Here is a 24,360-nt window from a genome sequence, read left to right as displayed (position 1 = left end):
AGCTCTGTCAGGTGTTAGAGATGAAGTCACTCACAGTATCCTAAGAGTGGTGAAATCACAGCAGGCTGAGACAGACCTTGTGGTGAAGTTGTTGGCCTTGTCTTAGTCACTGAGAAAAGAAAAAAGCCAGAATCTGGTCAAAGAGAAAGTACTCAGTTATGTGCTGTTCAATACCTTCCTTTTGTACTAACACAGTTGGTATTTTTTAAGCTTGCCTAAGACTGCTAAATTTGTATTTGTCAGTGCCCTGGGTGTTTTTATTACCATACTTTTGCTACAGTGGATTACATTAGAATTGTAGCACCAAAGAGAGGGGTCTTATGTTCCTTTGTTTTTTCTTTTAAGAAAGTAACCTTTTAAAGTACTAAAATTCTAAACCTCATTTCTGTTTTACCCTCAGCTGTATCCGAGGATTAAACCTAGACAAAGAAGCTTGGCATGAAATAGTACAGAAGCCAGATTCTTGAAATACTAATCATGGAGAATTTACAGAAAAAAAAAAAAAAAGTCCATTTTGTGTTGATTCCAATATCATGAGACTTATTTCAATGACAATGTAATTGGAAAGCTATGAAAAATGTGCTTTGAAAACAAATGAAGGATTGATGCATTAGCAAATGGATGAGGGCATTGTTCAAGATGAAATAATGCTTACAAGCAAATGAAATTCTGCTGCCTTTGGTCCAATCAAGCCATTATGTTCAAGGACCCACCCGCATTTCTTCAGCTGTGGCAGAAAAGAGTTCTGCTTTTTTTTCTGCATTAAATACAAGGACCTTTTGAATTTGCCAATGAAGGAAGCATCATGAAACAGACAACTTGACTTTGTCCAAATTTATCCCGAGGCTTTTTACAGAGGGGAGAAATTAAAGTATGTGCACAGCACCCAACTACTTATTGCTGGAAGCAGAATGTTTGTTAAAAAGAAGCTGAAAACCTGAAGTGCATCTGAAGAGTGACAACCACATGACCAATCCATTAAGCAATAACTTTTAAAAAAGCTGTAGCATCTTAGAAATTCTGTGTATTCAAAATATCATGTGCTGTAACAGAAATGTAGTTTTAGATTTCTCTTTTTACAAAGAGCCTCATGTATTTATTGTATTTTGTACTTTGGAGACTAAGTGTAGAAACCTTCTGTAGTCCTTGATAACTTACTTGTTTTTACTCTACTTGTTTACTCCACTATTAAACTTTTGTTTCCTCTTAAGCTTTGACTCTGGATATTTTAATAGTGTTTTTTATTAGAGATGTTACCAGTAAGACACACTGCTGTTCTACATTACACTAACTTTCAGCTACTTTCTGTATTAAACTGAACCCCTCTTCCCCCATCCATTCAAGGTAGTTTCTCTGCACTTAAAATTGAATCTGTTAGTTGCACATTGTTAACCTTAAAAGCTAAGGCACATACTTAAGAAAAAAATCTACTTTGATACAAGTACTTTCCAAATAAAGCCTTTCCTATAGAGCTAGCCTTTCTATTTGGCCATAATTTGATACTGAACAGTATTTAACAGAGAAGCAAATAATGCCTTAAGGGTATTTAGAAAGTGCCTCATCTGCAGGCTCATGTTTTCCTACTAGGTAAGTCCTACTGCTTTCTGAAAGAAATAGTTTTTAGGAGGACACAGTTCCTCAGGTGGGGAAACTAAAGGCAGAAATGTTTGGCTCATGGTACAGACTCTGATTTCAACAGGCTGGGTGTGGGGGTATATAGTATCAATTATCTCTCTTAGAAAAACCCTTAGCTGTTCAAGCATTAATCCTTTAAAGTATCAGCTTATCTAACATTTCATGAACTGCCACACATTCACAATCAGCTCCAGCATGCTGGTTTTCCTCTTTAAAAGGCAGCAGCTTCTGTTCCTGAAAGCAAAAGCTCTGCATGTGCACTGAGATGATCTATCTCTAAGGAAAAAAAAAAAGGCAGCTTATTTTCAGCAGAAATAACAGTATGTCAAACTTTATTTCTACTCTTTGTTAATTTAAATGCTTTCTTGTATTTCAAAGGAAGATAAATAAGATATAGGAATTCAAGATTCCACCTGAAAGCATGGGCTTTCTCTTGGAAGAATCTTGTTAGCAACAGCCTCCTGCTCCAGGCACATCACTGCTCACTTTGGTCATTTGAGTACTTTCTACTCAAATTCTTTAAAGAATATTTAACTAGCATAGTGCTGGGGCTTGACACAAAGCATACAAGGAGCCCCTGTACAGGTGTTTACATATGCAACACTATCTCTTTCCTAATTTCAGATATGCAGGATGTTGTTCAAAAAGCACTTTTTAAAACCAGCTTGTCAAGCTATAATGAGCTTTTCTTCCTGATGTCCTGTAAGTGCCTTAAACACAAAGATATTGGCAAAGCAGTATTTTCAAAACTTGCATTGAGGATTGCTACTAAATTAAAGCCTTTGTCCAGAGGCTATATGATAGTAGGCACAGACTATCAGAAGAAGAAAAAATGAGCTTGCAGGTTCTTCTGTGGAAGTAGACTGCTTTTCTTCTTGCAATTGCATGCAAAATCTGCTTGCTCTGTAAGTTAAGGCACATTCATGTTTGGATATTACTTGTATGGAGCTTGATTATCTCCACCTGATCGTGCTCTTGTTGAGGTCTCAGGCTGACACTGGTGGCTCAAATGACAGTCAAGCACAGCCACTGTAACAAGAGAGAGGGGAAAACCAGGTTAAATTTAATAAAAAAGAGCTGTAGCAAGCATGCATAGTTGCATTTCTAGCATATTGTCAGCCTGCTGTCACAGAAGTAATTTTAGGATCTTTCCTGAGCTATTTAAATTTCTATCTCAGAGTTTTGGGATCCTTAGATTCCAAAAGAAGTTATGTTCAGGTAATAAGCAAGACAAACACATGTAGGAGGGAACTTTTCTCCAAACTTAGCCCTTTCTACAGGGCACACACAGGGCAGGAAGAAGCAGACATGAGCTAGACCATCAGTCTTGCCTACACAACTGCACCTACATTTTGCTCTGTTAAAAAAAGAAAAAGCAGGGAGGAAGGCAAAATTACTGCCAGCAAAAGGATAGAGGGCTTCTAGTGCAAGTTACCTTGTCTGATAGAGAATATGTTGTGATGTAGGTACATTTTTAAAAGGTAAAGTTTCTAAGGCTGCTTACAAATACACAAGGTAGATAAATCCAGCACAAATGTAATTTCAGAATGGAGAAGGACACACTCTACCATTTCCCCCCCAGATTTTCCCCAAAAAATTAAAACAAATGTTTTAGAGCTAAATGAACTTACATTAACAAGGTTCAATTCTATTGTCCCACTTTTCTCAGTATCCAGTTTTCTAAACATCTCTGTTGTGGGAGAGAGATGACAGACAAGAGTAAATACAGGAACTGATTTCAAAGTCTTCCCTTTCCTTGTGCTTCAGGATAAATAAGGAATTTAGCCCTAGATTTTAAAACCTGACAATGGCTTACACCCCAAATCACAAAGGGCCACTCTAGAGTCACTGTGCAGGAGCAAGACTGAACATTTTTGATTGCTGTCTAGTGTTTTTTAATCAATGGAGTTGTGTGCAGGGAAGGCTGGCTGTGGTTCAACAGCCTGGCCTAAAAGAGTGATTCCTGGATCTAGGAGAAACCAGATCAATATCTCAGGCTTGAATTTGCCTGAATACCTTATCCTGGGCTTCTGGAGAGTTCTGCCTGGACAGTTTTCCTGCTGGGATCCTGTCTGGTTAGCAAGGTGTACTCACTGAACAAGGTCTCGAGCCGAATCAAACACCGCACGAAGTTATCAAAGTCAATGATGAGATCCTCGTCAGCAAAACGAGCCACGATCACCTGGTGTAACTGGCAGTTCAGTTTGAACCCTGAGAACACAATGCCAAGGATTGAAAAGACTCTGTTTCCAAAGAGTAAACACCAGTACAAAATGAAACTCCTCATCTTGCGTGGTGGCAGGAACAGGATGCCCCACAGTGCCCAAAATTCAGTAAGTCAGGGTGGGACTGTATGGCTTTGAGCATCTCTCAAGCCTGCTTGGAACTGCTGGAATCCTATAAAGCGACAGATCAATAGAAATACCTGCTGTTTCCAGTGCCCTCCTCATCTCATAAGAGTTCATGGTACCCGATCGATCCACATCAATTTCTCTGTAAATTTTCTGCAAAACACAAAACCCAAAGTGAAACCTTGATAATAATTCACAGTGTGGTTTGGCAGCAGCAAAACATTTTGAAATGCAGCCTGCATGTTACTTAAAGCACTTTGCAATGTTGGTCTGAAGGAGCTGGTACTTACATCCATTTCTTCTAAAAGTGGCTTTTAAAAGTAAGGTTTTTAAAAGCAGTAGCCAGAGCAGATAAAGACAATTCCTGGGGGACTGCAGACACACAGCCCCTGCTCTGGGAAAGGTGGCTGTGCACAAATCAGTCTACAGCCACTTCTAGGTGTGATTGTTCTACCAAAAGGGTTGTGTCTTACCTGGTATTTCTGAATCTTTGTCCAGAGGGTGTGGAATTCCTTAAGTCCCAGTTTGCCACTCCCATCACTCTTCTCTGAGCTAAGGAAGTTTCTCCAGAGGGAAGTAGAAGGGGTTTCCTCTCCCTCTGCTGGGCTTACTTGCATGGGCAGTTGTGACTTAATGCCAGACAAAAAGGGATTAAAGTCCTCTCTGAAAAACTCATCCTCTCCAGGACTCATCCTGCTGAACACACAATTGCTGTCCAAGATCTCTTTCTAAGTCATTGAGATAATTGATTTAAATAATGGCCATCACAAACTCCTGTCCCCCCTGCAGGTCTCTGTCTTTCCACTACAAGTATAAACGAGCCAGGATGTTGCTATTTTATTCTGCACAGTGGGTTCAACACCTGCAGTTACTGCAGCACAAGTCCTGGGTCTGGATTATAAACAGGAAGAGCCACAGCCAGGCCTGTTATTTGGAGACCTTCAGCTCTTGAGCAAACAGCTAACAAAAGAACCTGGCCATGGCACTGCTCCCAAAACCTGCCAAGGAGTTCCTATGGGCTGCTGTATTTTACACCAAATTATAGAAGAGTATCATCTTGTGTTGGTAATTTTCCCTTTTTCCAACTCTGTAATTCAACTCCCACTGCACAGAGAAGCTGAACACAACTATTCTTAGACCTGAACCTTCATCCTACACTTTTGCCTGTGTTCTTAGGAGTAAAAGCTCCTAAAATCCTGTGCACTCTCTGCTTCCTGTATGGCACATCAAAACAAAGCACTGTACTGGTTTCCCTCATTTTCCATTTGCTAAATCCATGTGGCTTTGTGGCACTCTCATCAACTCCAGCCAGATAACAGAGAGGTGAAACAACCCTACAGCCAAGGCCATCCTCACCATGCTGAGAGCCAGGTGCCTTTTCCCAGCACAAACATCACTTTGTCCCCAGCTAAACCAGAACACCCAGCAGCTGGGAAGGCTTTCAAGCAGACTTTGTTTGATAATGGATTTTCCCATTGTCTGGGATAACACATGTGTGAACAACAACAAAGGGAGTGTCTTATCAGGGGATCCAGCTTCTCCACCTCAGGAGCCATTAGTACACCAGGATGGACCCACTGGGGAGCAAAGGCACAGGAAGGGGAATAGCATCCTTGAAGAGCTTTAAAGGATACATCCAACAGGTCAACCATTATTTTGCACGTCTCAATACTAAAGCCATCACTTTTAATATCTTGGCCTGTAAAGAAAAAGACAGGATTATCACTTCATGCTGTACCACAGCACCCTCCTAAATAGTTCATGAGCTCTCCAACCAGCCTTTGCTGTTATTTGCTTCCAATGGTGCCATCCTTTGAGCTGACAAAGGGAGCAGGTGAGCTGGGATGTGTCCCCAAACAAACAGCCTGAGTAGTCTGGTTTATAAGTGTGCTACAGGAGCAAGAGACAGAGACAAAAGCTTTCTGCTCTTACTGTTGCCTACAAAGTGGATAATGTGGACTTCCAGCCTATGGAGGTCAGCAGGAGGAGGCTTCATGAGAGGCTGAACATGGCTGCTGCACACAGACATACAGCACAGTCCTGGCCATCTGATAAGATTTCACTTTGGAAATTAAAGAGACACTTATTTCTCCAGGCACTTGTTTCTTGAGCAATGTTTCATGGGAAGGAAAATAATGCAGAGCCAAGCTAGGAATCTCTTCAGGGAAAAAGAAGCCCAGAGTTTCAAAGTTTCTCCTCCTTAGGGAGACCCCAGGCTGCTGGCTGGGCTACTGCTTGAATCACTCCTGGCTGGTTCAATACTAAAACAGCAGCAATACTTCTCTTGATTATTATCAAGGATTATTCAAATCCATCTTCCTGGCAGCCAATTCCCAGTGGCAGATGCTGGGATAAAAGACACCCATCTGTCCCCTGCCAAAGCACACATCCTGTGGAACACCTCCTGGGCTGGCACAGCCCCAGTGTTCCTGCAGCTCCCTGCAGCAGAGAGCACACGGCCGTGGCCATATGGAGAGCCAAGCAGCAGGTCTGGGGCACAGCCCAGGCTCTGACCCTGCCCAGCTGCCCTCTGTGCTCCCATGGGATGGTGGAAACCTGCTGGTGGCCACACCTGCTGGTGGAGGAAGGCACTCACGTTTAGCCAGGATTTTATTCAAGATGCTGCGCAGTTCGAAGGCGGAGATCTCTGCATCCTGTGGAAAAAAGGGAACAAATTTTCCAGCATGAGCTGCAGGCACCATCTGCACCTCTGGTTCATTTGGGCAAGTTGGCCAATTTCAAACACCCCTTGGAGTTCGGTTCCCTGGAGTGGAAGCAAGTGGGAAGCTCTGCCCACCTCCCATTCCCAGGTGCACCAGCAATTCCCAGAGATTAGCAAACCCCACAGCAAGGTGTGCCTGAGGCAAAGCAGCCTGGGGAGAAAGCTCAGCCCAGCCACATGCTCTGCCCAAGGACAGAATTCAGAGCTAAAATTCGAGCCCACAGCTCAAAAGGAGCAGAGGTTGTTCACCAGGAGCGCTCACAAATCCGCTGTGGAAGCAGATGGGTGATTGCACAGATTCTGGGATGCACAGCTGTGCTCACACTTGAGAGCTGGCTCTGCACAAGAACCAAACTCTGTCCTGGGAGAGGCACCTCAGCCACCATGCCACTAAGATGTTCCCAGAAAAACACTCACATTTCCTGCCAGCTGCCCAAAAAGCTTTTTAAAGCTGGGTTCGATGTCATCTTCACTGATCTCAGTCTAAAAGAAACAGAGAATATCAAAAGGGGGAAAGTCTCTGCCTGAGAAAGACTTAATGCATCTCCTTCCCCTTAGTAAAAAATTCACATGGCAAGGTTGAAGGTATAAAGTGGTTTTTACTATGATTTTATTCAGTTTCATTTTCAGGGGCACCTCAAAATACTGGCATAGTGAATGCTGGAAAAAAACCACTCACTCCACATGGGGAAGCTGCATTAGTAGGCAAAGCATCCCCAGCTCCAGCAAGGCTGAACATATGGTGAGGCACCAGTTACTCCTGGAAACAGCAAGACATGCAGACACAGCCCTGCTGCTGCAAGCTGCACTCCTGGAAATTCTGGAAACAAAGGGAATTCCCTGTGCCTCCAGTTAACTCTTCAGAGTGCACTTCTGCCTAGGAAGTTCAAGTCCTAGATAAAGGACAACACTTGTTTCCATTACATTCCTGATGAGGTTTCCGTGTGTTTGACACCCAGTTATGGATATTGAAAGATCTTTTCCCATTTTCCCAACGTGGGACAACATTTCTTGGTAATGCCTATAGAAAACATCACCCTGCACAGGGATTCCAACCCCCCCTTATCTCAACTTAAAACATTTAATTTGATGTACCTCATCAAAATTGCCTTCAATTTCGTCATCTATCACCCTAGAAAGAGAAAGAAATCAATATTAAAATCAAAACAAGTCATGTTTATGATGCTTTTCTGTCAAGCTTCAGTTAAAGAGAGATTCTTTAAACATGGAAATAACAATGAACATTCAAAAATTACTGGATTAATCAGCTACAGACACTGCATAGCCCAGTGAAAGCTGTATTTTGCCAGCAACAAGAGTTTGAAAAGACAGTACAAATCCTGCAATGTCCTGCAGAGCCACAGACAGGATTTTGGGGCACACAAAACTCTACACAGGACCAGGTTCTTGGGAACAAATCAAACTTTGTCTCATCATTTCTCCTTTAAAACAGCAAAAAAGTGAGAGCCCTACAGTGATTCTGGTGTCTTTGAATTTTAATTAAATAGCAACAGGGATAACAAAACCACTAAAAATAACAACAACAACAACGATAATAATAACATCCCCCATGTGCCCTCTGCTACCTACGTGGAGTTGGCATTTTTTTCAGAGAAGACCCTCAGGCAGAAGTCCCCATTCTTGTTGGGTTCAAAGGTGGAGGGCACAACGATGTATTCTCCTGCAGGGAGCTTGAACCGGTTCAGCACCTCCCGCAGGTTGATGAAGGTGTTGGATTTTTCCCTGGCTTTGTTGGTCAGGAAGAAGTTTTTGCTCAGATGGATATTTGTCTGGCCAGAAAACTTAGGAAAAGCAAAGGAAGGAAAAAAAAAAAAAAACCAACCCACTGCTGTATGTGTTCATGTTTATAAATTAAAAATATCATAGATATGTCAGTTAGCTATGTGTGGGGAGAAGAAAATAAAAGGAAAATGATGTCACTTTGACAGAAGTGAAAAAGAAGAGAAAAGGGAGTGGGACTCCTGAAATGTGGCTGCAAATGTATTTTGCAGATTATTGCAGTAAATCATTCAGATCATGCTTTTGTTTTGCTGGTGATGATGGGTGGCTGAAGACATTGGGAAATTCTTCCACCAGTCATTTTTCTTTAAACTGAGATGGCACATGAGCCATGTCCCTCTGGTCCCCAGAGCTGGTGCCACCAGCAGCTCAGCTCTGCCCCTGAGGTCAGGCTGCCTTAGAGCAGAGCCTGCTCCTGCAGGGCTCCAAGAACAAAACAAAACAAAATAATAAAATAAAATCATATTTGGAGTATAACATAATAGTGGAAGATGTCCCTGCCCATGACACAGGGTTGGAACTGGGTGATCTTTAAGGTCCTTTCCAACCCAAACCATTCTGTAATTCTGTGATCTTCCACAATAGACTCTTTTTGCAGGTTCTTACAGGTGGGCTATTTCAGCTCCTGAAACCAACTTCAGGAATGTGGATCTTTCAGTAACCTCCTCCTTCCTGTCCTTCCAGATTTTTAAGAATGAAGAAGGAATTTTAAAAACCTGTCAGACCTGCTGCATAGTAGGAGATAAAATTACACCTTTCTGGGGGGGAAAAGAGTCATGGGACTTTAGCTAGAACCAGTTTTCTTATGGAAATGAAATATTTGGACCACTAGGGTGAGTGACAGAGCTAAGGCATTAAAAGGTACATAAGAAATTTAATTAACCAGCAGCACCATTTCTTTTCCTGATGAAACCATACTTCACATAAAAGCCACTGGTTTGGGCACAGCCTCAGGAGCCAGAGGATGGCCCAGCTGCTTTGCACAGACCCTCACAGGGAGAGCAAACCCAGAATTAGGGTCACCCAGGGGTTCTGCCCAGCTTCAGTCCTTCCTCTGAGGAGCAGCAGCTCAGAGGCATTGCTGCACTGCCACCCCCTGTGACCCCCAGAGTGCATTAACAGCTGCCTGCAGGTAGAAACAGAGAGAAACCAGAAGAGGTGGTGCTTAGGGAAATGAATATAAACACCTCCTTGGAATACTATTCATGAGTCAAACATGAGCTCTGTGCTGGAAAAAGCAGCTGTGCCCTGGAGCTGGGCTGGGGGGAGAGCCACAGAAGAGCTGCTTTGGGGAGTTCCTGCAGCACTGAACACTCTCATCCCAATCCAGGACACTCTAAAAATGCAACACGGGCTGAAGGCCCCTTCCAGAATAACTGCAGACTCTGTGCAGTATGTGATCCTGCAGTGAGCTGGGATCCTCTGGACCTCTTCTTCCCACCAGCCTCTGAGCCCCAGCTGCACACCTGGACCACCAGCCCATGCCACATACCTCTGGGGGCACCTGCAGGGAGAAAAGCAGAGAGTTATTTGCTGGTTGAATGGCATCTCCATCCTCTTCTCACCATGACTTAGCAAGGACATCCACCCTCTTGGGAAAACAACCAACCAAACAAAAACTTGGCTTGAGGGGAAGGTGGGTGTTGAGTCCACATCCCCCAAGGCCAAGTGCTGGCTCAGCTCCCAGCTCCATCCCTGGGGCAGGTCAGGCTCACCTGGGGCAGTGTGGGCACAGCCAGGCTGGTTGTGGCTTTCTGCTGAGTCTCCTCCCTGCAGCCCACCACGATTTTTGTTGTAGGCTCAATTTCTCTACTATTTCTGCCCATCTCCTGTTTTGCACTCCTGCCCCCCCGACCTCTCCATCACCAGGAGAGGAGACAGGGGCTAAGCAAGACAATAACGCAGCTTCTTGTTTCTTTACAGCTTCCTTGCTGCAGCTGCTGCCCAACCCAGCCCACCTGAGTTTTGGAAAGCCCAGCATGGGAACTGCACTATCCCATTAACAGGGGAATGATTTTCCCTTTTCCTCCCACATCCCTGTCCAGCCTTCCTTGCCTCATAAATGGCAAAGCCAATGGTGTGCATGTCCTCCCCCATCCTCCTCTGCTTCCGACGGTGCTTCTGGATCAGCCCAATGAGGAAAGTGCAGCCCCCCTCAGGATCATCAGGGTCCTCATCCTCCTCCTCCAGCTTGATCAGATACTGGGGATTTGTCCAGAAAGTGTCTGGAAGTGGATTTAAGCAAACTGCTCAGAGGCTTCTTTGACAGCAGCCATGCTGATATTTAAACATGTCAGCTGGGACAGATGTGGCTCTGGCTCCCAAAATCAGCAGTGGGAAGAGAAAACCAATGCACTGCCCTGCCCAGCCCCACCCCAGCCTTTACTACCACAGCAGACCCTCATCAGGGAGCCACATTTCCCAGACACCTGCACTTTTTGGAGATTTATCCTGGATATCCCATAAGCCATCCCAAACCATCTCCTGAAAGCTCCCAGAGAAACTGGACGAGTAAAAGGTTCCCCCAGTTTTTCTTACTTGGGTAGTTCCTGCAGCCCCCTGCAGTGGCTCCTCGCCTCCAGTTGCCATCCAGCTTCAGCAGGCTCCACTTCTTGTAGCTGTCACTGGCCAGGGTGTCTGGAGTCAGGTTGCAGATCTCCAGGCGGGAGTAGTGCCTCAGGAAGTCGTGGAACGCCATCCTGCGGGAGGCAATGCCACTGGCAGGGTCTGCTCAGCAGGGATGGCTTTGCCATCACCACCCTGCCCATCCTCCCCTCTCTCTGATTCAGCACCAGAGTGTGCAAATTCACCCCCAACCCATCTCAGAGAGCAAACTGGGAGAAGTTGTTTTGCATGGGTAAAAGCAGAGCAGCTGACATTCCCTTCTGCTGGAATGGGAGCCCAGGGACACTCACCAAAATTCCCCATCTTCATGTCTCCTGGTCAGTCTCTCCCGCACCTCAGGGTCAACTCCACTCCAGTTTGGGCAGCTGCAAGAGAGCCTCACATCAACCACAGCCCACAGGAAAGGTGAAACCCCAATGGGCCTGTTCTGCCACAAGATCTAACCTTTAGCAGTTCCAGAATTCTCAAACCACTGCAGAATTAAAAATAGATGCACCTGGCACATTAAATACTTCACTTCTCAAATAGCCAAGGTAAGGATGAGAAACAGAGTGTTATTTTAGGAAAATGCTAATGCCTGGACTGAGACAGAGTCAGAATAAAAACTGCCCAGCCACAGGAGTGAGTAAACTAAAGCATTCATGGCTAACAGCAGAAATGGATTTTTAAAGCCCTTTTAGAGAGTGAGTTTTCAGAAGCTCACTGCTGAATCTAGGCTGTTAAATGAGCAGAAACTATAGGGAGCTTTCTAGGATTCACCAACCAAATCACTGCATCTTACACAAAGGCTGGAATTTCCATGAAAGACAAAAAAAAAAAAAATACTGTGATGGCTATGAGGAGAAGAGTGTGCAGGGATGCTTCTCTCTGGAACAGTTCCATGTGAACACCACATCCAGACAGAACTTACAGAGGGGTTTCAGGTAGGGAACAGACAGAAAAGCACAGAAACACACTGCACCCCTGCAGCAAAGGGCTACTGGCAGCAAGCAAGCCCTCGACTCACTTGTCATTCCATTTCCCAGTCCACTCCACTTCTCCCCAGGGATTTCGGATTCTGATCAGCTTCTGCACTGTTCCTCTGAAGCTCACCTGGTGGGATCAGAAGTGTTTGGAGAGTTACCAGGGACTCAGCACCACTCTCCCTCCCTCATCTGCTACAGTAATTAAAAACGTGGCAGAGCAAGCATCTCGGTGCTGGGCATGACACATCTGGCCCAAAGATGTGAGTCCAGCTGATTCTGAGTGACCTTCACACAGCCAGGCTTGTCCAGAGAAGTTTTACAGCCTCCACAAACCAAAGCCCATGAAAACCAAAATTTGTGCTGCTAAAAAATCATCTTTGGTAACATTACAAGCAAAGGGAATGCAAAACTGCTACACAAAAGCCAGAAGGCAGGTACAGAGATATTTCTCAAAGTCATCACTTAGGCATAAACTGTCTCTTCATATTCAAATGCCTTTTTACCCCCCCTGCCTTGTGGGTCAAGGTGAACAAACTCCCTCTCTCCTGCTTTTGCTGTGAGAAGAACAAATGCACACTCACAAACCAGCACAGCGAGTCAGCAGCTCTCTTCACCTCACCTTGAACTTCCAAAAATTATTTCAGACACAATTCTCAGTGAACTAAGCAAAAACCCACTGCTCACATGGAATGATGCCATTATCTGCTTTGTCTTGCCTTCCCCAGTCACCCACACATGGACAGGCTCCTTGTGTTTGAGCATTAAACCCAGCCTAAGGTGCTGCTCAGCACTTCAGGGACAATAAAACATGGGATTTTTTGCTCAGGACACTTCTTGCTGTGCTTCTAAGGTAAAAAGTGTGGCCTGCTGGCCACCAGCAGAGGGTAGCATGCCCACCACCCTGCTCAGTGGGAAATAGCCATGCTCATGGAACAATAGGGTTTTTTTGGTCAAACACCCAAAAAGGCAAATCCGTGTTTATCCAAAACACCCAGCTAATTAAGCATTCCTTCAGCAAGAAGAGACTCAACCCCCAGTTCAGCAGAATGGGTGGCATCAGGAATTTGCAGGGCTGAGGGTGGGTTTGTGCTGCTGGCCTGGGGTGGCACACCTACCTCCTCTGCCCCGGTGACCGAGTACGCGTGTCCCTTCACCAGCTTCTGGGAGGTGACTGCCTCTGTCTCTGCAGCACTGCTGATCTGCAGGAGCAAAGCACAGCAGTGGCTGCAGCTTCCCAGGGGCAGGGATCCCACAGAGAAGAGATGCACAAAAGCAACAAGGGTGGCAGAGCACTGGAAGCCCAGGGACCATCCTGGGGTATGGGGAGCACACCAGAATCCTGGCACTGCAGCACAGTTCCCTCCTGGCTCCAAAACACTTGGTGTGGTGCAGCCACTCCTGTGCACCTCCAAAGGGGATGCACACAATGAACTCCATATTCTCAAGGGACCAGGAGAAAAAAGCAGTGACTGACACCCAGGTCCAGCAAATTTCAGGGTCAAAACACCCCCTTCAGCTCCAAAGCAGGTTCCTCTCCTTTTCCCCAGCCCTGCCACCCTGGGATCTGCAGGGCAGCAAGGGAAGAGGCTGAAATTTGGATGCCATTTGTACCTGAAGGCATCCCTGAATCCTGTCCCTGAATCCCTCTCTCAATTTCTCACAGCCACTGCTTGGGCAGTCTGCCCTTTAAACCCTGCAGGGAAAAGTCACTTCTTGTCAGACAGTGAATGTTTAACCACCTATGAAACATGTGGCTGCCATTGTCTCTCCACCATTTCAGAAGTGTGTAACCCCTAAACAAGCACATTTGAACCAACAGAGAGGACTGGATGGAGCAGGCAGGATTCCTGCTGTCAAGTCATAGCCTTTTACTACCCCCCAGCACACTCTCCCCTTAATGCTTAATCTCTGTGTCCTATTGCTCTTACAGAAGGGAAGATTTTACAAGTTTGTTGGGTTTTTTTAAAGGATAAACTCAGCAACAATTAATTTACACTACAGAAAGTGCCAGCACTTATCAACAACAGATTTATTCTCCCCTCCACCCACCAAGGGATCTGTGTCAGTCTGGGGCAAAAATCCAGATGTCAGATTCTTATCTAAATGCAAATGAGTAAAACAGGCCATGAAAATACCATGAAGTCAAACAGACATTAACCAAGCACCTTTCCTGCTGTGAAGCTTCCCTCTCCTGGGACTCTGATTTAACTTGAAAAATGGGAGGAAACATTTACTTTTATATTATGAATGGAGCTTTTGTAAACAATTTACCTTCCCATTAGACATAGCTAAGATGCAATCTCATTTGGGAGGAGGGTGATTACCACAATAACAATACTTAGACTCATTTCAGTAAGGTTAAAAAAAAATAATGCTGAATCCTTGAAGGCAAGGCCAAAGCTCCTCTTTCCTTTCCCATGTGGGTCCAGCTTCTGACAACATGTCTTCCCATAAAACCTTTTAAAGGTCTGGCAACAGTCTGAGCCTCTCTGCTTCAAGCACAGAGCCCAGATTTTTTGGGAAGATTTTAGGTACAACGTGTGCAACAAAAAGGCTGCAGCAAGGATGGACATGGTAACCCCTGAGCACAGGACTGCAGGAGCCATTGGCAGCAGCTCTGTCCAAACCTCTCAGCCTGTGCCATCCTGTGCCAAGCTCAGCCTTTCTCAGGAACACAGATGTCCATCAGGAACCCTAACAAGTTCCCTGTGGGATTCATCACCCTGAACCTACCAAACAGCAGAAGGTCTCGTGGAGGAAGCACAAGGGAAGAACTGAGCTTTGTACATGAATTAGTGAAGTTTAGTTTCAGCCTAACCCCCATGAAGAGCACATGCCTGGCTCACATTTGTGGGTCAATTTCTTCAGGCACACGGTAGAGCAGGAACCCATAGCAGAGAGGGCTGGCATCCTGTGGGCACAGCAAGAACCCAGAAATAACCCTGCTAACTCACATCAATGGAGCAGCCAAGGAGAGAGCCCTTCTGGAGTGCCTTCTGGATGATTTTGAAGAGGTTGGGGGGTGGCTTCTGCAGCTCATACCATTCTGCAATGCCACCAGTGAAGTCCTCAAAGCCTTCGGTGGTGCTGCCACCAGAGAGAGACTCATATGATCCATTCAGCCTGCACAAAACAGGGACAGACACACCCATCAGGCTCCCTGCTCTCTCACACACACCCCATCAGGCTCCTTGCTCTCCTTTTCCTTCAGGAGAGGCACTCAGTGAGCCAGCTGTCACAGCCTTTCTGCTTTCAGGAGCATCACAGCAGCTACAAACGTGCCCCTCCATTCAGTTTTGCTTCTCAGACCTCTGTACTTGAAAAACCCAGCATAAAATATTATACAATCATGCACACACCTTGCAAGTTCAGTCATATCAATGACAGGGATCACGAATGCTATCTGAAGACAAAATAATATATTTTTAAAAAATTAAGACCAATTTGCCTCTCTAGTTCCACAATCTTTAAATCCCTTTAACAGTTATGGGTCTGATTTTCAGCAGATCTAAATCTCTTAAGTCAATTCAAAATAGTAGAGTTAGAGGGCAGAATTCCTCTCTGGCCAACCCAAAAATGGAGATTCAGATATGAGCATTGAACACAGAGCTGGGCACATGTACTGCTGTGCTTTGCACACCGAAGCACTGCAGCTGCCAAGCCCTCAGAGGTGCCCAGAGCACATGAAATGGAGCTTCCCAGGCCCTGGTGACAGAAGCTGCTCCAGGAACAGCCTCACCAAGAGATGCAAGAGCCACTTTTCTTGGCTATCAACAAACCCAACGCTTTTGGCTCCTTGTCCAAGGCACCGGTCACCAAAGCTGTACCGTGGGGTAGCCAGAAGCTGCAAAGGCTGGCAGGCCGGCTGGCACTGTAAATGCCCAGTGTCCATGCAGCTGGGGAGCAGTGGGGAGCAGGCTGTGGAGGGAAGCCCAGCCCCACTCACTTGGCGTAGGCTTTCTCCAGCAGCGCGCTCCAGAACTCGCCGCCCTCCGCCGAGTGCACGAAGAGCAGCTCCCCGCCCTTGGTGGGCAGCCTGTCGTCCACCACCACGTCCACCCACTCCCCATACTGCCAGAACTGAGGGAGAGAGAGCACAGACATCCATCACCACCCACCCTCTGCGCTCCCATCACCAGGATGTTCAGTTTCCCCAGGAAAAGCACTCCCGGTCCCCGGGCAGGGATGCACATACTCAGCTGGCTCTGCTCGGGCAGGAAGGGCCACCAAGGCAGCCCCTGCTCCCAGATCTTTGATTTATGGCCCTGTTCCTTCCACCACCCTTTTTAGATGCCTCCTTTTTTCTGTCTGGCTCTTTGACATCCCATGTGGACACACAGCCAGCCACACTGGCTCCTGCCCAACAGCAGGGGCTAAGGGGAAAAGGCTGTTTTCCACATACCTGGAAATGGAAAATTCCTGCATATTTATCCTGGAAGCTCTGGTCTTTGGGAACAACACGGGCCAGAATTTCTTCATTCAGGGTGAGAGAAGCAATGGCAGCCAAGAGCCAACAGTCCCCTGTAAAAAGAAAGGGAAAACAAAACCCAAACCAGACAGCATTCATTATTCAAACTTTAGTTTTTGCACCACTTCAGGATTGTGAATTATAACCAATAATTCCCTCAGCTGGGATAGGATGATCCCTCCCATCACTTTATCTCTGAGACAGATTGAATATATGAACACAAATACCCTCCAGATCCAGGCAAGTGTTTCCTCAAGACCAAAGTCATTAAAAAAAAAAGAAAAAAAAAAGAGAGCAGGCTTTTTCTGACCTACCACAACACTTATCACCCACTCTGGCATTGTTTGAAAGAAAACTCAATATTCAATGGAGTGTCTGCAGATAGGAAGCAGCACAGAGAAAAGGCAAAGAGCCTGTGGGCACACACAGGACTTAGGGGTGCAAGTTCTCCTCAAAGGGACAGTGTTTTCTCAGGCTCCCTGCAAACAGGAGCTGCTTTCAGCTTGCACATCCCTGGAAGCTCCTGCTTGAGGCCTCTCTGTTTAGACTCCAGCACAGCCAGCAGAGCAGGAAGGGTCTGAAGGCAGGCACTGTGTCCCAGCCCCTCCTGCCATGCAGCCACACAGCAGCCCTGCACACCACAGGCTGCCTGCACCGTGTTTTTCCACCCTGCCACCCACAGGGAGGAGGAGACCTCAGCTCCATAAACATTACACTTTCTGTAACTCTTTTCAGAGCCCAGTTTTACTCTGGCAGAGCAGTTGCCATGGTCCTCCCTCCTGCAGCCCATTAGCGAGGTGCTGAGATTTACACACCCCAAGGATGCTCTGGCTGCCACATCCCAACACAAAACTCCTTGTTGCCATCACCAGATCCACTGTTCCCCTGCTTTGTGAACACAGAGTGGTTGGTACTGCATGTGAGATCCCCCAAAAAATCCTGCAGTGCTGGAACCCAGAAACCTGGGAGTTTTGAGCTTTCTGACTCTGACCCCCAGAAGAACACTGCTTTTGTCCTAAGGTCTTGGAGAAGGCTTCCAAATTTAGGTGATGGAGTTAGAGTCACTGGTGTGTAGCTAAAATAGAAGTGTGTGATTTCACAGGGTGAAAGGTTTGAAATTTGAGGTTTTTATAGTATTGTAATAGGGGAGTGTCATTAGGGTGCTGCTGGGAGCCAAGAAAGCAGCCCTTTCTCAGGCTGCTCAAGAACAATGATAAAACACCTGCTGGAGATGTGATATTTTGCAGAAAGCATGTTTTCAAAGAGGTATTGCCTTCTTGGACCAATGAGTCTTTTCTATTTTGTTTTGCACAAACTGCCCTATATAACTGTAGTGTTTCTTTTTCTCCATTGCATGAGGAAATATGTGGCATTATCTTTTCTGCCACTCCTATAGCCAAAATGCAACAGGTGTGAGACAAGACAGAGGATTTTTTTTTCCTTCTTATTCTTCTTCATGATTTCAGGTAGTGGTTTCTGGTTGGGTAGCTAGTTCTGCACTGCAGGCCACAAAAGTTTAGTTATTAAGTCAAACGTATAAATAATACAAGTGTTAGTTATTTATTAGGCTGTTTAGCTTTAAAAGACCTTGTAACTAGCTCAATTCACCTCCACTTTGCTCGTTTTTAGCTGGTAGCTGGAAGTGTTACAGAACTCTCTGTACTTTAAATAAGATTTAACAAACACAGCCACCTCTCTCCCATGGGAAAAGGCTCAAAAGCTCATGGGTGAGAAGCTGGGATCCAAATGGGAGAAAGTCTCAGGGTGAGTTAACTCTAAAGCAGCCCTCAAGGTCCACCCCCAGGCCCAAATCCATCCCTGCTCACACAACACCAGCTGGAACAGGGACAACCTGCAGCTGCCTCCAGGCTGCCCTCACCTTGCACAGCTGACCCCAGCAGCAGCTCTGTGAAATACACCTGTCCCACATCTCCTCACATCTCAGCAAAGGTGCAAGAGGTGAAATTGCAGGATAATTTCAAAACTTAATGTGCTTATCCTGCTTCACAGCCTGGAGGGGAAGAACTGAACAGAAACCTTTCCCTTCAGCCCTGCCTCTGGCTGCTTGTACTGCAATGGAAAAATCAGCATGTCAGAGGAGTTTTCATACAGGAGAGTCACCTTGCTGTTCTCCTGTGATTATGAAGCAATGATGAAATTCCCCTCCCTACTCTGTCACAGCATGTCCATCTCACCCTGCAAAGTGAGACTCCTCTACAGCCTCCTCCAAGGAGCTGAGACCCTCTTCCCTGGGAGCTGCATCCAGAGGTAGCACTGTGTACTGCTGGGAAAGACAGGGCCAGGAGGAAAGAGTCTGCTCACAGGGAGGCTGTGGCACCATTCTTCCCAATAAATGTTATTGTTTATTACTATTTTATTATATTATTTATATGTATATTAGTATATTATAATATACTAATACAGTATATTAGTAATTCTATTCCATACCCAGGGCAGGGAGCAGCACAGGAAGAACAAATGAACAACTCAAATGGCCACAGCAGCTCAGGAAGGCTTGCTCAAGCAGCTGATCAGATATACTCCAGATTGTGAACATACACTTCAATGCTGCAGTCTTTGAGTCATGTTTCCCCTGGAGGTAAGAAGCATGGAAATTCAAGGAGAAACTCCCCCCCAGAGGACCTCCACACCCATAAGCAGAATTTATAAAGAATTTCCTTTACTTTCTAGCTGTCCCCATCAAGGCAGACTGAAATTACAGCCTGTTGTAAAATCTCTCAGTTGAACTTTACACTGGTTTCTAACAAGAATTTGGAGTCAAACACAAATCTTAACTATGACAACTCTGGATCTAAAGGCAGCTGCAGCATACATGGAAGACATCCTGTGATTTCCACACTTAAAAGTGCTCAACAGCCAGGATATCATCTCTACTTTGTGAACAGCACACCTGATAATCCACACCATGGGTGAGAGCAGATCTTGTGATTACACCTGAATTTCAGCCTGCACCAAGCAAGCCTGAGCAGCATCTTTACCAAATAGTCTGAACTTTCAGAACTGGTGCTTCTGCAAGGCTCTTGGTAGTGATTTTCCTTTGACAGGGAAGGAAAGTCCAAGGACAGGCTGACAGAAAGGTTGCTTAGACTTTGAAAGGAGTCTCAGCAAGGCTATATTAATCATAAATAATTTTTGTAAATGAACAGTAGGAAGAACAAGGTTATCAGAAAAGGGAATATTACCAGGCTGAGAATTTATCTATAACACATATTAACAAGAAGTGCTATTTTTTGTCCTGTCAGGCTTACTTTTTCCTGCCTTCAGTGTTTTACTTGTTATTTCCATATACCCATCTGTGCATTTACCTAATCTCCAGCTGTAACAAGAATGTTAGAAAAAAAAAAAAAGTAATTGCAAGGCAAGCATAAATAGCCGTAAGGGCTTAAAATCAGCCATTCTGGAAAGAAAAGACAAACAAAACACACCCATCAAATGCCTGAGGGGCTGTAAGCAAAAGGCAGCTCCTCTAGTCACTGCACAGCTCATGTAAGAGTATGGGGAAAGGGAAAAATGTACATTCTGCCAATCACAGACTCATCATTACTTTAAAACAGCCTTGATTAACAGCTGCTGAATGTATTTATATTAATACCACAGCACTCCAGGAAGTTTTCTGGTTACAAACACGAGGCTGTGGCAACACACTGGCAGTAGAGTGGCTGTCAGCATCAGAAAATCACGAGTCTGATTTTTGAAATTCAACCTACTCAATTTGTTATTTTTCACACGCTTGTTACGTGAAGAGGAGACACCTGCATCCAAACAGCAGCTGGGACATCCTGAGCTGTTTGCACCCCAGTGTTGTGATACCATGGTGATATGGTATCCAAAAAAAGGTGGTTAAGGGTGAACCAGGCTTCTCTGGCTTCGGATCCTCCCCTCAGCTGTAATGAGTCACCACATCCCATGTGCTGCCACTTGGAGCCAAATACCAGCACTGACTTTGCAGGTCTGACACTGCAAAGCCAACTCCAAATGCTCGCCTTCAAATGTTTCTCCTAAGGAAAAAGTCCACAAAGCAGCAACAAAACCCAACAGCCACAAACCAAACCCACCAAACAAAAAAAAATCAAAAAGCCAGAATAAAGGATAATCCAAATCCCAAGGGGCAGAACTTTGGTGTCTGGAGAACCTTTCCTGCAGTGATGATCTGCTGTGCCTTGTATGCATCACAGTTTCTTATAGTCCAGGTCAAAAGGAACAAAACAAATGTATGCACCTGGCCAAAGACTCCTGAGCTAAAAGGAACCCTGCTCATTAGCTGAGCTGTTTGGTTTCACATTTCCTGCCAAGAAGCTGCCATGCAGATATGGGACTGTGTGCTCTGGATGCCTCATTTGTCCCTGCAGTACTCCCAGATGTTCTGAAGGGCTGAGAAACAGCAGTGAAACTCCCCATGGGCACAAGTCTGGTTTTTTGATCAAGCCTTCTGGGGGATAAATGAGACTACAAAAGCTTCCTCTAGAAAAGAAGCAGTATAATAAAAAGTACAGGTTTCCAAAAACACCTGGCAATCTTCTCTACAGCATCCTACAATGTGATGGGACATGAACATTCAAAGCAAATACAAAGTTCAAGTAAATGGAAGCTTAAGCAAATTTGCCAATACAAACACTGGTGTCAGATAAGGCAGTGGAAAAAAGAAAAAAAAAAAAAATTTGGACAGTGGATCTGCCAGCCCCATTGTGTGAAAGAGCAGAGATTCACTCCAGGCTCTTAGGAACACAGTGGTTATACAGAGTTAAGATCAAAAGCATCTAAGTTTTAATCAACAATTGTCACACAATCCCAAAAACCCAGGTTCATGAGAAGACAGCCAGGAGAGTCATCACAGTGCTTAGTGACAGTGAAAAAGGAAATACAAGAACACTGAGAACCTCTGATTCAAATATAGTCAGGAGGTACAAAAAATACCAGTTGTGAGTCACTTCATATCCTCTGGTGAGGCCATACAACCCCAGGAGAGCATCTGACTGGTCCAAAGACCACTAGGACAGCAAATGCTTCCATCAATTTAGAACAGAGCTTGGTATTAGCAACAGCAATCTCAGCTTGAAAATGAAGCTTCAAGTCTTTCATTCCCATGCTCTTGCTGCCACAGCATCTGCAGAGAAAAGCTGGAAAAGCAGAAGGCAGAAAGCAACTGACTCCAGAAACCAGCATCTCTACAGAAATGCCAGCTGTTGAAACGGCATCACAGAAAACTTTAATTTCAATTCAAAGAACTTCTTACCATAAAGTTTCACAATAAAATGAGATAACAGATGTCTGACATGTGTGTTTAAGCACTGGAACATGCTTCATGCCAAAACAGTCATGGTGGGAGATGTGGTATTGGGCAGAGAGAGCGCAGGAAGGAAGCTGCTGACATGGCAACAGCCCAAGGCACACCAGAGCCTAACCCACACCACTGATGATATTGGGGCACGAGGAAAAACAGGTTCATAATCTAAATATTTTTGCTGTCATGGATTTTTGTACAAATTGCATCTGGTTGTCACAGCACTAACCTAAAAAACTTCTGAATGAAAACATAAGCACAAAATACAAGCTCTCTGCCTGTTACATTTTTGGACATGAACCCACAAATAGCAGTAGTGGGACTAAGTGGGACAAAGTAGTCACAATGTGGTGAATATTTGAAAGCAAATAAACAGAACTTGGCTCCTTTGCCAACTGCAGCAGCACAGCACAGCTCATATTAGTCATGTTTCCTACATGAGAGCTTTCCCTAAACCAGCTGTCTTATCCAAAACCCTCTCACTACAGCTATGGAATGGGAGCCTGCTGCTTTCACTTCACTTTATTTCTCCTCCTCATTTCTCTGCAGACATCCTCCACATAAAACCCCTCCTGTCAGGCAAGGCAGGAGAGAGGCTTCCAGACTGGGATAGCTGGGCACTCAGAGCCAGGCTAAGCCATTTGTTCCCGACTGTCCCAGAGCTGCCCTGGAGAGCCCCACCAAGGGCTGTCATTGCACAGCCTGAGCAGAGCCCATGGCAAAAGCAGAGGGCTCACAGCCTGGCCCATCCCTCCTGAAACACCCCAGCTTTGTCTTCCCTGAGAGCTGGCAACCAGCAGGAATCCTTCTTTTCAATACAACTTCTTTTCTCTCTAGAGCATCGCCCCAGGTTTCAGGAGGTTCCTCCTGCCTGCTGGTTCTCTCTCCCGCTGGGGAAAGAGAGGTCCTGCTATGCACACAACTGCTCCTCCAAGCAGACAAAACAGAAAATGAGTCCAGCTGTCCTCAGGCACGTGGATGTGAACCCAAAAGGAACTGGCCATGATCAGAAAAGCCATCAGGAAACCAGCATGTGCCACCCTGCTTGGTGCTCACAGAAAGGACACACATGGTCCCCACCTGCAAACACCAAGGAAAGGTGAGAAAGGTCTGGTTTGACACAAATGGAGGTACTGGGATGCAAAAGGAGGTATTTACAGGGAGAGTTACAGCCATGTATAAACCCTGGATGGAAAACTCAGCCCCACCTTACCTAGGGCCCCTTGGCAGATGTCGGTGCGAGTGGCTCCGCCGGCGATGAACTGGGGGCTGGAACACAGCTCCTGGGAACAGAGCGAGCCTGGCATCGCACACAGAGCAGCTGGGCAGGGAACAAGGCCCTACCTGCAGCAAATTAACCAGACCAGCGACCACGGCAGATGAACAGCACGGAGACGGAGCAGGGCAGGAATGGGGGCGGGCACCAGACACAGCAAGCACGGTGAAGCCAGAGCCAAGCTCGAGTGCAGCCGCCTCACTTCACAGGACGTGCCAGGAGGTGCCCTGCATTGTCACACACGTGCACACGCTGCTCTGCCATTACCTCCCCACCACTGACTACACCAAGGTCTTCCAGCAGTGCCTGGGGGCACCCCGGAGTCCACCTGACCCCATGGCTCCCACGGCTGGCAGGGATGCTTCGGGAATAAACCGCACGGCGCTCAGCTCACGGCTCTGCTGAGGGAAAGAGTTATCAGAAAAGACAGCCCCAAGCGCTACCCAAAGCGATTTATGGTACGGAGAGCTCTGGATAGGGGAGGAAAACCACTCTTCTGATTTGTTTGTTTTCCAGGCAGAGCAAGGCACGCTGCCAGCGAGCCCCCGGTGCTCTGAGCATCCGCACGGACCGGGCGGTTCTGCACCGCGCCCCGACCGCCGCCCCAAACCTAGGGCAGGGAGAACAGCCGGGTGACACCGCGGAATGACGATCCATGCCCCCTGCCCCGCCGCCCTACCGTGGGTCTGCGCCAGACGACGCCCTGAGTCTTGTGCGAGCGGGGCCCCAGCTCCCGGTACCCGAGGGCGGCGGGGCCGGCGGGGAAGGAGGGGTCCTGGAAGAGCTGTCCCTGCTGCAGGCACTCCTGGCGCAGCGCCCCGAAATGCTGCCCCAGGTAGGGCACGGCTCGGTCGTGCCGCCCCGCGCCCGCCAGCACCGCCCGCTCCTTGGCCAGCGCCTCCGCCATCCCCGCCATGGCCCCGCACGGCACGGCTCGGAGCAGAGCGGCACGGCTCGGAGCAGCCCGGCCCGGCACAGCCCAGCCCCGCCTGCCATCCCTCCCACTGCTCAGCCCCGCCAGCTGCTTGGCCAGCACCGCCCCGCCACGGCACAGCACAGCCGAGCCCCGCCTGGCATCCATCCCTATTCCATCCCCATCCCCATCCCCACCCCACTGCTCAGCCCCGCCAACACCGCCCGCTCCTTGGCCAGCACCGCCCCGCCACGGCACAGCACAGCTCAGAGCGGAGCGGCATATCCCAGCCCCGCCTGGCAT

At 46.6% G+C, this 24,360-nt stretch overlaps 2 protein-coding genes across 5 annotated transcripts in view; one reads left to right on the top strand and one right to left on the bottom strand.

Annotated features, from left to right (window-relative positions):
• TP53BP2 (tumor protein p53 binding protein 2) overlaps window positions 1-1,210 on the top strand; it is a 56,080-nt gene extending 54,870 nt beyond the window's left edge. For all 4 annotated transcript variants that reach the window (XM_056486802.1, XM_056486800.1, XM_056486799.1 and 1 more), the window contains exon 18: window positions 401-1,210. In XM_056486802.1, coding sequence (XP_056342777.1) covers window positions 401-442 — 42 coding nt within the window. In that variant the 3' untranslated portion in view covers window positions 443-1,210. The remainder of the gene's footprint in view (window positions 1-400) is intronic.
• CAPN2 (calpain 2) lies at window positions 820-24,116 on the bottom strand. Its single transcript, XM_056486804.1, has 21 exons — window positions 23,824-24,116; window positions 23,082-23,151; window positions 16,501-16,619; window positions 16,045-16,178; window positions 15,053-15,221; window positions 13,214-13,297; window positions 12,140-12,225; window positions 11,424-11,498; window positions 11,047-11,207; window positions 10,564-10,733; window positions 10,001-10,012; window positions 8,299-8,510; window positions 7,804-7,840; window positions 7,126-7,191; window positions 6,583-6,640; window positions 5,621-5,685; window positions 4,460-4,528; window positions 4,061-4,139; window positions 3,730-3,846; window positions 3,267-3,325; window positions 820-2,664 (listed from the first exon to the last, which is right to left on the bottom strand). The coding sequence occupies exons 1-21, from the start codon at window positions 24,058-24,060 to the stop codon at window positions 2,641-2,643; spliced, it is 2,103 nt and encodes a 700-aa protein (XP_056342779.1). The 5' UTR covers window positions 24,061-24,116; the 3' UTR covers window positions 820-2,640.
• Between the last annotated feature and the right edge of the window lie 244 nt (window positions 24,117-24,360).

Source organism: Oenanthe melanoleuca, chromosome 3, assembly GCF_029582105.1.
Source record: "Oenanthe melanoleuca isolate GR-GAL-2019-014 chromosome 3, OMel1.0, whole genome shotgun sequence".
NCBI classification, from domain to species: Eukaryota; Metazoa; Chordata; class Aves; order Passeriformes; family Muscicapidae; genus Oenanthe; species Oenanthe melanoleuca.
Note: the sequence above shows the minus strand (reverse complement) of the source record. Positions and strands in the feature narration are given on the sequence as shown.

Bases quoted from the DNA above. Each gene is read 5' to 3' on its own strand.
- CAPN2 (XM_056486804.1), bottom strand. From the start codon at position 24,060: ATGGCGGGGATGGCGGAGGCGCTGGCCAAGGAGCGGGCGGTGCTGGCG. The intron at 4,140-4,459 runs GTAAGACACAAC...TGTGTTTTGCAG, and splicing joins CAAAGATTCAGAAATACCAG to AAAATTTACAGAGAAATTGA. The intron at 2,665-3,266 runs GTAAGTTCATTT...CTCTTGTTACAG, and splicing joins TAGAATTGAACCTTGTTAAT to TGGCTGTGCTTGACTGTCAT.